At 42.4% G+C, this 13,817-nt stretch overlaps 1 protein-coding gene across 3 annotated transcripts in view; it reads left to right on the forward strand.

Moving 5' to 3' along the window:
- Positions 1–12,415: 12,415 nt before the first annotated feature.
- The window catches only part of LOC127003743 (O-glucosyltransferase rumi homolog), a 61,535-nt gene continuing 60,133 nt past the window's right edge, over positions 12,416–13,817 (forward strand). For all 3 annotated transcript variants that reach the window (XM_050870726.1, XM_050870725.1, XM_050870727.1), the window contains exon 1: positions 12,416–12,643. In XM_050870726.1, the coding sequence (XP_050726683.1) occupies positions 12,508–12,643 (136 nt within the window). In that variant the 5' untranslated portion in view covers positions 12,416–12,507. The remainder of the gene's footprint in view (positions 12,644–13,817) is intronic.

The raw sequence follows: 13,817 nt of genomic DNA on the forward strand, positions 1-13,817 counted from the left end.
TAAGGCGGTGTCACAATGGCCATTTTCTCTCATTTGGCCATTTTACTCGATCCACGTGTTTGTGGTCGGAGTCTAGATGGGTGGGCCGGCCGCTCACGCGCAGTGGTGACAATGAGAACTGGCACGGAGGAACCACAGGCACGCCACACCCACAACAGCTTATTCCTTCCATTTAACTGCAGCAACAAGTCCATAACTTGGGTAATGGCAGCAAAAGCCGCGACAGCCCTTACTTTAGCAGACGACGCCATGTTGATACAGGGCAAGTGCTTTAATTGTTTATGTTGTGGATGTGGTTACGGGCAAACGACCTTGGCCGTGTGTGACGCACACCCGGAAAAGTTGGATTTGCCGGTTGCCCAAGCTGCCGCCAACGCGGTGGGAAGAAAAGGCCCAGTGTGACACCAGCTTACGGATAACCGACAACCTGCTTCCGGATGGGCGCACGGGCGTTGCCAGTAGCCACAACGGTAAGAGGAAAACGGCCAGTGTGACACCGCCCCAAGGCAGCGAGGCCGCTGACCGGGTGAGCGCCGGCGACAACGTCACCGGACTCCCAGCGAATCACAAGCGTGTTTTCAGAGCTCAGCCAATCGTAAGGCTTCATCAGTGGCTTTAAACGACCCGTTCACTCTTCCTGTTTTCTTCCTTTTTAAAAGGTACGTATTTTGAGGTAACAAGGAAGTAAAGGAGGAAAAAAAGTGAGCTACGGGGGGCAGCATAAGCCAATTATAATGGCGCCATTATAAACAGTTGCCTGCGCCATGACGGGCTCGGACCGACCATCAGGCCCAGATGGATAGCCTACCGGCGTCATAGCCCACATGTAAAAAAAAAAAAAAAAAAAAAAAAATCCACGGGTCGGAACAGATAAGCGCTTTTTCAGTGTTTTCCATACCTCGAGTTTCGCGATCCTCGAGTTTAGCGCGATATCTTCTGAACGAAGCGAGCGCGAAACTCGAGAGGGTACTGTAATTACCTCAAGTATTTCAGTGTAATTTATAGTAAATCAACAATGAATCTGCATATTATAGCAAGTTTTCAGAATTTCTGGGGAATAATTTTTAAATTTATATAAAGTGTAATGTTCTGAATACTTCTGAAATCTTACTAATGATGAGTGGCTTTATGTTTTTTTAGTAACTCAAAACTATTTTTTTTTAATTTCAATTTCAGTCCTGAAATCTGACTGTCTGTCTGGAATTGTCTGAAAGCACCATGTTTAACCTTCACTTTTTTTTTCTTTACAGAAGGAAGTTTTCTTTTGCTCTCTTTTTGCTACAATTGCATCTGTTTGATGTTTTTTTCTAGGAGTTTGATGAGCCTCATGTCCTGCTGATGGACAACACCTCTTTGTTCTCATCCTTAGTGGCACAAACCAACCCAGGCACTGCCCGTCAGCTGCGGATCATGGCAGAACACGTAAGTTTCCTTTGTGTGGTCAAACCAGAGTTGCTTCCTTGAGCCACTGATATTTATTGACATGTTCAGTCATCCACATCTGATTCATTCCAATCATCAATACTTTTATTTGGGAAACTATATATCTTGATATTATTTATACTTCTAATCCCTAATATATGTACTCATAACTCCATGTTCTTCTGTTGCCTTTAATCATAAGGTAATCCTTACCCACATTTACTAATCCACTTGCTGCTTTAAAATTTGTTGTCTCCTCTTTTATTCCTCCTACATTGTCAGTTCCAACTTATCTAATTTCTCTTCATATGACAATGTCGTCCTGAACGCGGCGCCGTCACGCTATCCATTTAGCCACCGCCTAATAGTAATCTCTACTCTGTTCCTTCCTACTCTCTCTATCCTAACTTTCAATCCAAAGCTGAATGTTGCATTTATGTATGCAATGATACCACATGCTCTCATGCCCACAACCTTGACTCTTCAGAATTTCCCACCACCTGGCCAAGACTTAATTGTCATTTTATTATTAAATGCGTCTGTACTGCTTATCTCTCACCTAACTCTACCAACTATATAAAATTCTTTGGCAATTTATATCATGGGTGTGGAGTCGGAATCACTGGAGTCGGCAACTTTTTTGGAATCGGAATCAAAGTCAGTAAAAACATCTCCAACTGTGATTCATCTACATAATCAAATCTCGTTTGAAGTACTTTTGTCTGCACTGCTAGAACAGTATTGCCAATTTATGGGAAATTTCCACAAATTTGTGAAAGAGGGAAGTTATTAAGGGAGCTCTTGTGGGAGGACGTTTCAGAAAAATCATTTGTCGATTGCTGAATGGCTATAGCATGCCGGCGCCACATCCAGGAGAACGCGGGTTCGACACCTGTCCACCGCACAGCTCGGATTTTTCAGTCACCGCCGAAGAACCTAAGACTACCCAGGTGCTATCCTAGAGACCATCGATCAACCTAGACTCTAGATTCTCTCTGCGCCACTAACGGACTGGGGCCGTCCATAAGACCCCCTTAAGAAAGCCTACCAGCGCTACAGGCAGTACAAAAAAAGGGGGGTGATGCTTAAAAAATGATGAGCCAAGCAAGATGGCGCCCTTATAAACACTTGCCTGCGCCAGAATGGGCTGGGCCGACCATGAGGCCCCACCAAGAAAAGCCTACCGGTGCAATAGGAAAAAATGTAAAAAAAAAATATATATATATATATATATATATATATATATATATATATATATATATATATATATATATATATATATATATATATATATAATGATAATGATGATAAAATGGACTTTTTTGTGGAAATGTGTATTATTATTATGCAAATTAATGAGATAAATTGCTAGACACCGGGCGAGTCTGATTCCTGTAATATATTCATGTGTCTCTACTCTCGTCTCTGCATTGAATCAGTGCTAGGCTGCTCAGAGCTCAGCATAGGGTTGCCAGGTTTGTCCTTTTAAGGATAACCTCCCCTTTATGATATCAGGATATCCTATTCATGCTAAACAAGGAAAGATCAGGCTGAATCTGTGGTTGTAGTGTGTTTTGTGGTGCATGTGGCAGTGAACTCCTAAGTCGACTATGGTGAATATCACTTAAACTACGACGACAAGACAAGATTATATGGATGAGCTTAAGTAGAAAGTCATGTGCAGCGGGGCCGCGGGAGGGGGTGAGGCATGCAGTTAGCAAGTTCAGAAGTGCCTCCCATTGTTCTTAAACACTGTGCTTCTGTGCAGACACCCTGCCTGGTCAAACCTTTACATCTATCTTTCCTTCCTGCTACAATTACACCTACATACAGCCTGTGCCTAAGAAGGGTGACCTCTCTAATTCTTCAAACCACTGCCCCATATCTTTGTCTTCTTGTATTCTAAAGCTTTTGAAAGGAAAGATCTTAAGCAGTTATTAACTTCTGACCTCTCTGATCATCAGTACTGATTCTGTAAGGAGCATTCTAGAGATGATCTTGCCTTCTTAAATGACACTTGGTCATCCTCTCTAAGCCATTCCAGAGAAACTTTTGTTGTTGCCTTAGACATCTCGAAAGTCTAGCACAAATCATTGCTTTTTAACTACCCTCTTACAGAGTATATCCCACTCTCTGTTCTTTAATCTCTAGTTTCCTTACAGGTCGATCTGTCTGCAGTTGTAGATGGTTACTGTTCTACCCCTAAACCTTTCAACAGCGGTGTTCCACAGGAGCCTATTCTAACTCCCACTCTCTTCATATTGTTCATTAATGATCTTTTATCCAAAACAACTTGTTCTATCCATTCCTATTCTGATAACTGTACTCTGCATTAATCAACATCTTTTCACAGAAGACCCTCTCAACAGGAATTACATGACTTAAGGCTTGACACTACAAAATGCTTGATTTCTGAGCTTGCCATCATTTCTGAAAGTGGCAGAAGACACTTAGTGTCCTTCAATGCCTCAAAAACTCAATTTTTTTTCTCCACCTGTCAACTTGACACACCAAACATTCATTCCCTATTCTATGATAACATTCAGCTGTCCCTATTTTAGACAATAAACATTCTCAGTCTATCCTTAACGCAAAATCTTAAATGGAAACTTCATATCTCATCTTTTGCTAAATCAGTTTCCTTGAGGTTAGATAGCATGTATTGTCTCTTAACATTTTTTCCCCCGTCCCAGATGCTGTGTTTAATTATCCTCCAGTTTGCTAATCACTGTTTCTCATCAGTAATGCATTTATTGTTTCTCCCGTAATGTTAGTTGATCAGTAAAGTATAAAAAAAAAATTATATGCTGTAAGTAAAGATCTTTATTATGAATTAGGTCATTATTAATTAAATGATTGAATAGATGAAAAATTATAGCATAATTTTCAAAATATCATTTTCCCTCATATTGTTTTGGGCATACGATAGCACGTGTTGCATGACCTATAGGGATAAAAAAGGCTAGACATTTAATGTAATGACACAGGCTGCTTTACAACACTATCCATCACCAACTGCATTGGTAATGTTTAGTTTGTTTTATATGTCTGAATCCATGGAAGCGTAAGTTTATACCTGACATGTTGCAGTCTTTTCTATAACTATAATGCATCACTAAACATTTTTCCTTTATTATTATCTCCAGTTTAAACTGCTCATTGTAAAATACATTATTTGTTAAAAGCAAAAATTTGCTTTTTTTCTTTCCAGGCCTACCAGAAGAGAAGGGGTACCTTAGGAAAATTGTGAAATAAAAATGGGTCGCACTCTTGAAACGGCAGTGAGGGAAATTCAATCAGCTTAGGAAAACAAGATGGCAAGACCTGCCAAGAAGTGAAGTATTTTTCTGATCCAGTCATGTCTATTGAAATGTTTTCATATCAGATAGATAGTAGATATATTAATAGGCTTAACAGCTAGGGTAGCTATCTAAAGGTTGCATATTATGAGTGTTCTTTGAATTTCTGCTTATTTTTTTTAATCAGCAGAGCTCTCTAATGTCCTTGAAATAAATGACACCAAACACATTGAGCTTCAGTCTCATGAGCAGTAACAAGGAGCAAACTGCTTACACTTATAAATGCAAGTCGCCCACCCCAGCTGCATTTTGGTTGCTACCAGGTGCGTATATTTAGCAACACATAGTAGTCTTATTTCCTTCCTTTGTAGCTATAATAGTCCATTTCTAATTTTGTTAATTTGTTCTATGTAACTGTAATAATTTATTTGTCATTATAAGCAGAAAATAGGAAAATACTGTTCCAGCAGTCATGTGAATACATATAAAAATGTGATTGCATTTTGCAATAGAAGTTTGTGTTTTCATTTGAATAAAGGAGAGCTTAGCCAGGTCCTCAAGTTGAGAGTTGATTGATTTCCTCATTTCATAGCAGAAAAATGTATGTGACAGGTACGTATTGTTTTCATCGAATGCTCCTAATATATGAGTAAAAACTTTTTTTTCTAAATGGTATTAAGCATCTTAACTCACTGTACACAGCGGTGATGTCCAAAGTGCGATACACTGTGCAATAGTCACGCTAGAGGATATAAGGGAGGCGGTGGCTGAGTGGTTTTTTGCCGGCGCCGCGTCCGGGAGATCCAGGAAGGACGCGGGTTCGAATCTTGGCCGCCACACAGCTGGGATTTTTCAGTAACCGCCGAGTGGCCTAAGACTATTCACATGCTGACCTGAAGACCACCTATCAACCCGGACTCTAGATTACCTCTCCAAAGAGAGGTTCAAAGATGAGCTCTGGGGGGCAGTATAAGCCAAAACAAGATGGTGCCACTACAAACACTCGCCTGCCCCACAAAGGGCTGGGTCGACCATCAGGCCCCCACCAGTGAAAAAGCCTAACGGCGCAATAGCCCGTGACGTAAAAAAAAAATATAGGCTAGCTAGGGTGTGAGATACCAGCATGAAACTGCTGCGGGTAGCTTGGAGAGGCCCTCTGGCAAGGGCACACAGCATTTCAACACAGGCTGGCAACGATGGAGGCATACTTCACACTTTCTTTTCCTCTCATAATGGAATGTAAACAATATGAATTGTTCTTTACATTGAAATAATTAGACAACATAAGGGGGTATCCAAAAGTAACCGGAATAGTTTTCTGTGGGACAAACCCGTAATAGTCCATGCTTCCGCAGCTAGATGCAGCCTGAGACAACCGTTAGGCAATTTAGGGATGGGCATGTACCGTTAATTTGAGTACCGGTAGTACCGGTACCGAAAACTCAGGTACAGTTAGTACCGGTACCGGTACCGGTACCCAAAGGAGTTTTTTTTATCTTAATGACTTCTGATGAAATTCCCAAATAAATTTCCTGTAAAGAAAACTCTCTCTCTCTCTCTCTCTCTCTCTCTCTCTCTCTCTCTCTCTCTCTCTCTCTCTCTCTGAATGAAGTGAATATTTATTTTTTCGATAAAAAAATAGCATGTATAGTTATTATGGATGTACTCGATCATAGTCTAATAACAATAACAATATATATTAACAACCTAAAAAAGGAAAAGAATCGGACATGAAGAATTGTCCAGTAACTCCAATAAATAAATCAAATAATAAAATAATGGAAACGGGAGCTGTGATGGAAACGAAAAGCAGGACAAAATGGTGGGAACTTGGGGAGACGGTCAGCGAGGCAGTGACTCAGCAGCGAGCACAAGTTGCACAACATTCAAGGCTTAAAGCGTCTCCACAGGGCCCATACCGCATGGAGACGGGCGAGCGCCGAGCGTCACTAAGATCCAAACGGTACCGGCACTAGCGGCAATGCTCAGTGCCGAGTGATCATGAGGCTTCTCGGCACCAGGTACCGGTACCGGGTGCCGAGAAGAATCGATTCAGCCGGCACCAGGTACCGGTACCTGGTGCCGAGAAGAATCGATTCAGCCGGCACCCGGTACCGGTACCCAGTGCCGGGAAGCCTCATGATCACTTGGCACTGAGCATTGCCGCTAGTGCCGGTACCGTTTGGATCTTACGGCCGTTTTCTTAAACAGTGTAAACCTAGGATACCACATTGTTAGTTAGCTAGACACCCACAAATGGATTTCATAAACGCATCTGACGCCGTTCTGTGTATGGCTAGGATCCCACATTATTGGAACATAAAAAAAAAAAGAATCGGACATGAAGAATTATCAATAAATCCAATAAATAAATTCGAGCAATCTGGTAGCGGTACCGAGCAATCTGGTACCGGTACCGTACCGTTTAGCTGGTACCGTTAGTACCGGTACTGGTACCGGTACCTGCCCACCCCTATAATAGACTGGGGTCGTGATGGGAAGACGTACGGCCCGTGGTTCGCCATTGTTTTGAAGTTTTTCGCGCCATTTCGTCTTCTTACGATGGATGAAAGGTAGGAGCAGCGTGCTGCCGTGAAATTCTGTTTTTTTGCTGGGGAAAGCGGCAGCCGAAACGGTTATCATGCTTCAAACAGCTTACAAAGATGCTGCCATGAGCAAAACACAAATTTACGAGTGGTTTGCACGCTTAAAGGCGGCTTTACACCTGGCAATTCCTGGCCGGCAATACAGCCGCAACGTGCTGCCGGCAGCATTTTGGGTCTGGGTCTGGGAGCCCTTTTCGCGGCAAGTTCTCTGCAGCTGAGCGTGTCCGTCTTGTATTGCCGACTGGCGGCTGGGTAAACAACATGTCGGCACCAATAAAACAAGAAATGACAGTTGCAGATAACAAGATTTGGAGCCGGGAGGCCGAGGTGGCATTGCATGTAGGTCAAGCTGTCAACAACACCAACAAAAACGACAAAAAAAAAAAGATATACTTTCCCATGAAATAAAAATGATCTTACCGAACAATATATTCTAATAATTGACCTAATACATTAAGGACGAGGTCAACAATACCAAGGGACTATAGTGTGGAATGGAACCAAACCACAGTAAACCACAGGATTAGGTCAACAATATAAGTAGATCTCCAAGATCCTATTAGAAAGTAGTATGTAATGGAACCCAAACACCAGGAAACCATGGAACCTTTTCTTAATGTGGTTAACGCACGAAGACATGAACACTCAGATATGGAGGAAAATTAGATAACCTTTTTTTTATCAATTAATGTGACATTATACACCAGTAATGTTAATTTTTATAACCAGAGACCAATGAGGACTAAAATATTTCTGTATTTCCAGTCATAACTATGCCAGAACACTTTTTTCCTCTTAAACCTAGAGAAAGGACGCGGGATAACCATGTGTCTGAACCGGGTCTTCAGAGAAAACCGCCGGTTATCAAAACGTATTGGAGGAAACCAATTAGTTACTGTATGGAAGGGTATTAGTGACACGTAATCATGTATAACTAAGGTGGGCAGAACTCACTCTCTTATGTGCTTAGCTTATTATTAATCTTTTCACCTGTTGATGATCAATACCAAAAGGGAATACACACTAAATAAATAGAAGATAAGTGAATGTAAAACAAGTACCAAATTAAGCATGTTAGAAACCAGACATGCTCTACAGTATTCCGGACATACAGGCTGACAATCAATGATCTAGCATTGTTGAAACCGACAGCATAATAGGGAATATATTACTGGATTACAGGTTTACTTTATCCTAATCTTAGCGTAACCTATGCATCATCAAATATTGTATGCAGAGAAAATAAAGGAGTTACCAAATGACTAGCAAATTAAACTGAAAATAAAAGGGTACGACAAGTACATATCAATTTTAGTTACACATCGTATCAAAAGATAAAAAAAAAGTTCATTAATTAGGATCAGGTATGTAAAAGGGAATTGCTGCTCAAAAACTAAATACATGGAAATCACAGTATATACAGTAAATTGAGTAAAATTACAGAAAAAAATAATAAACCAATAAACATTATGTTTCAATGAATATTGTTCATATAAATTCTTGCTGGAAGACTTTGATTATTGAAAAATAAATCCTCCCACTTGTGAACATTATGATCAGTAGTTCTCAATACCAGTATTTCATGATCTTTAATTCAATTAGGGTGAATATTTCCTCTATTACCACTTTTGCTTTTGGAATTTTATTCTTCCACTTGATAGTTTTTCAACACTTTTGAGTGTTTTGATGTCTCATTTGTTGTGAAAATGAATAATAGCCATAATATGACAATTGGGGAGATTGTATTACTCACGCGCCGACATCTCGTTTTCTACTCAACCAACTGCTCTTCTGTTGCTATACGTTACATGTTACGTTACGTTACGTCACGTTACATAATGCGTTATATATTATCTACTACCCTGTAAACCTTCCGTAAAAAAGAACATTGGGACTGTAGAGATGAAAACAACGGTAAATCTTTCCTCTATTCGCGTGTTCTCTTTTTTTTTCTTTCTTTTTTTCCATTGACAGAATTTAAGCTCTTTAGTGTTTTGAAGCATCATTTGTTGTGGAAATGAATACTAGCCGTTATATGACCACGTCAACGGAGTTAAGATTGGTGTTACCTCAATATACTCAAAAAGGCTCAAAAATTATCAAATGGAAGAAAAATACAAAACAAAGAGGAAATAATAATAAAGGAAAGAAATACCAAAGTGTGAAAATAGACATGAAATGTTGAAATGGGCGTGACCATGATGTCTCAATAGGACTTAAAGCGTACCTAGCATAGCCTATCCATCTATTTGATATGGTTATATTATGGTTAATATTCATTTGCACAACAAATGACGCCTCAAAACACTCAAAAGGGTTTAAAAACTATCGAATGGAAGAAAAAAAGGTGCGTTACCAATAGAAGCGCTGAAGTCATCCTCAAGCTTTACTTAACACTAGTTAGACCTCATCTCGATTATGTGGTTGAGTTTTGGTCAGTCCATTAAGAATGGATATCAAAATGTTAGAATCTGTACAGAGTAGGATGACAAAAAGTAACTCAAAGGACGGAAAATTTTCCATATGAGGATAGACTTAAGCATTTAAATATGCATTCTCTAGAGAAGCGAAGGTTACGAGAAGACGTGACTGACATTTATAAAGGGATGAAGGGCTTTAATAGGGTTTTGGTTGTTAAAGAGTCGGGTAATGCACGTAGCAGTGGTTTAAGATAGATAAATTCAGATTCAACAAAGACACAGACAAGCATTGGTTCACCAAAAGAGGCGTGAATGAGTGGAATAGGCTTGGCAGTCATGCTGTGCGTGACAGTATCATAAATACATTCAAGAAGAGCTTGGATAAATTCATGGCTAGTGAGGTAACCTGGAGTTAGGCACACAGGAGATGCCTTGTACCGACCAACCGGTCTCATGCAATAAAAAGACCATATTATGGTCTTTTTTATTTTTTATTATTGGCCCAGTCCACCCAACTCTGTGCTCCAGCCGGCAACTTCAAAGTGGAGGTAAGTTGTAGGTGGTGATGATGGTGGTGGTGATGATGGTGGGTGGAGGAGTTGGTTGAGAGAGAGAGAGAGAGAGAGAGAGAGAGAGAGAGAGAGAGAGAGAGAGAGAGAGAGAGAGAGAGAGATTTACATAGATTTACATAGAAAATCAGACCACACAGACCCCATGGTCCAGACTTGGTGGTCTGTCCTTAAACCTAAGTGATTTTACATTAATCAGAAGACTCCAAAACGTTGCATTTCTACTCTAGTTGATATTAAGTTGAAGGAGAGAGAGAGAGAGTATAAAACCTGAGTTATGCCATATGTCATGTCAGTCCCTCTCTCTCTCTCTCTCTCTCTCTCTCTCTCTCTCTCTCTCTCTCTGTTTGTGAAAACCACCATCACCAAGACCACCACCACCACCACCACTATCACGTACCACCACCACCACCATCACCACCATCATCACCACCATCACCACCACCATCATCACCACCACCATCACCATCATCATCATCATCACCACCACCACCACCACCACCATCACCACCACCTTCACCACCACCACCACCACCACCACCATCACCACCACTATCACCACCATCACCACCATCACCACCACCACCACTATCACCACCACAATCACCACCATCAAAAGTTCAAAACCACAACCACAAAGTGAGGGAATATGGGCTCCCCAAGATGGCTGCCGCGCCAGGGCAGCTTGCCTCTCCCGCCGCCAACCCCACAACTCGGGAGCGCGCGCTCTAGGTATATAACTCCTTGGTCTCGGTGAGTCCGAGGCATGGAGGTAGAATTCGTGGAGTCGACACTGCCCGCTAATTCCATTCATTGAGGTGAAGCCGCCGAACTGTCATTTTTAGGGCCGCAAGATGAGGGATACCCGGCTGAGAGCTCACGTGCACTACCTTAGTTGTTAATTCCAGACCCCATCTCATTCTTTATGATGGTGATGTTTTTGAGAACTGTGCAGTTATTGTTGCGGTAGATATATTTCGTAAATACTTAACCTGACAACACCAGGCAGCCTGGCCGAGCCCATAAAGGGGCAGCCTGACCTGACAACACCAGGCAGCCTGGCCGAGCCCATAAAAGGGCAGCCTGATCTGACAACACCTGACACCTGGCAGGTGTTCACAACCTTGCGGTCCTAAAGAGTTAAGAGTGGCAGTTCGGCGGATTCACTTTTTAGGGCTGATGTCGACTCCACAAATTCTACCTCCATGGTCCGAGGACAGAAAACGAAGTAATTGATGGGTGACTTGTATTTTTTTTATTTTGTCCACTGTACTACGTACCTTTTCAGTCATTCTATTATTTCTTTATTAGCTCCAAGTATACCATTAATTCCACGTTTGTATTTATAAATGGATGTGCAGCCACCTACAGCATATTAGGCATCCTGGTCCACGTCAACGCTGTGCACCCGACCCCGTCTCGTTGCAGACCAAGGAGACTATAGTCTCTTTGTTGCAGACTGACTCGGCCCCACCCAACGGACCCGGGGCCCCGCCTTTGAAGACAACTTGACGTTATGCGCGGGCCCGACGAGATTTTCGCGGGATGTGACCAGTCTTATTATAATTAGATTTTGCTCGCCGGCACGCAAGGCGGAGACTATAATCCACTGGGCCACGGGAGCCCCCTCCCTTTACACTAATTTGATAAAGCTTGTGGATGAGTCTTGTACGTATGGCACGGTGTCAAAAGCTTAATTAATGCTGTTCTGTTTTACTACCCCGTGTTATTTACGCCGCCTGCCTGCCTGCCTGGGGTGTGTGTGTGTGCATGGGTCATTCTGTTGTTGGTGGGCTGGGGTGTGGTGTAACATTCTTATTATTATTTATTTTATTTACTCATTTATTTATTTATTAAATCCCTCCCTTGTTGTGCTTTCCTTCCTACCATTGTATCTTTTTAGTTTCATGGTGCTACCCACACATGTATTAATAGTTGTATAATCACACTCTGTCCTGCCTGGGGGTTGGGATGGCATGTTCCTCCCTTCTCCCTTGTTGTTTACCTGCAACAATAAACTATCAATCAATAATTTTTTTCCCTGACCTGTAAGACTGACTGAGGCACCTATAAAATCAAGTCTCAATCCAAGACCGAGAACAAGCCTGGCAGGCAGCGGCGGCTGTGAACGCAACAGGTCGTGGCTGACCTTGCCCTCCCTGGCTGGCGGTGGACGAGAGCCCTCACTAACATGCTGGCAAGGTCGGCAGTATTACTCCTGCTCATCAGTTATAGTGGGCATGTTGATACAGAGGAAACTTGTGCCGCCTCTCAGAGAGAAAAGTGCAGTGATGAGCGGGACGAGAGGCTGGACAGGTACAGCAGAGGTAAGGCTGACGTCGCCTCGCGGTTTCGATTTATCCCTCATGGCCAGCATGCAGGAGGAAGTGGAGTGCGCTCTCAAGCACATGGGCGGTGTGCAATGTCATGGGTATTATTCCAGATTGTCACCCGTCTAGCAGCAAAAAACACCTTGGTACTATGTGATGTATTTTGTGTCCATACAACACACCACTGTATTGCTTTTCCATCGCAAATAGATGGGGGGGTCTATTGGGGCAAAGCCCCCCTTACAAGGGGATCGAGGGGGGGTGAAACCCACCCGTTAAGTAGGTTACGTCAAGTTAGGTTTGGTTGGTTTAAATTTATTCAGCACGCAGTGTGGGGCAGTGGAAATACGCAGGACAGGACAGGACGGTGACGGTCCACTACACAGACTGGTGTTGCGAGAAATGGTAATTGTGGAGAATCACTCCGCGCCTCCAAAATATGATATTATGCCTCTATATTACGGTTAAGGGACTAAATACATGTCCCTTAACCATAATATGAAGGGCAAGTACTTAAAAGTAAAGAAAAAGGCCGAATTAATCCCCTTTCCCCAATGCTCTTGGGGACCTGCGGGATTTGGGGGTTTTGGGTTTGGGAGCATATTTAAACTACTCCAACTGAACTTTACGACCCGACAGCTAACGGGGGGGGGCTTCGCCCCTCTCGACCCCCCTGCTAACCAAGGGGGGCTGCAGCCCCCTGGACCCCCCCTTACTTTTACTGGACGGAATGTTGCTCCTCACATCTACCACGTCTGCCCGCCATTTCTCCTTTTCAAATACTGGTGAATGGCAACCTGGGCAGGGGTAAGGCAAGAAACAGCTGACCGCGATGCCTATTATACTCGTCACACATATGAAACCAACATAAAAGCCTCTCAAAACGACTACTTGAACTCCGGAATCTCTTACATTTAATACTCGATTTTCCTTAAACACTTGATCCCTTAGCAAGAGAGAAGTTTCGTGCATTTGAGCACGTGCACTGTCGCCATCAAAACGGCGATGCCCCACAGGGTGGCCATTGGTGGCTTTATTTACAAAATAAGTATACAGTCGTCCCTCAAATAGTACAGTTTCGGTTTTATACGGATTGTTATAGAAAAAAAATTTGGATTTTTTAAATTTCCCTCTCGTCACACCAAGTGCCATGGTGTGAGTGGCAACACTG

This window comes from Eriocheir sinensis, chromosome 26 (genome assembly GCF_024679095.1).
Source record: "Eriocheir sinensis breed Jianghai 21 chromosome 26, ASM2467909v1, whole genome shotgun sequence".
In the NCBI taxonomy this organism is placed as follows: Eukaryota; Metazoa; Arthropoda; class Malacostraca; order Decapoda; family Varunidae; genus Eriocheir; species Eriocheir sinensis.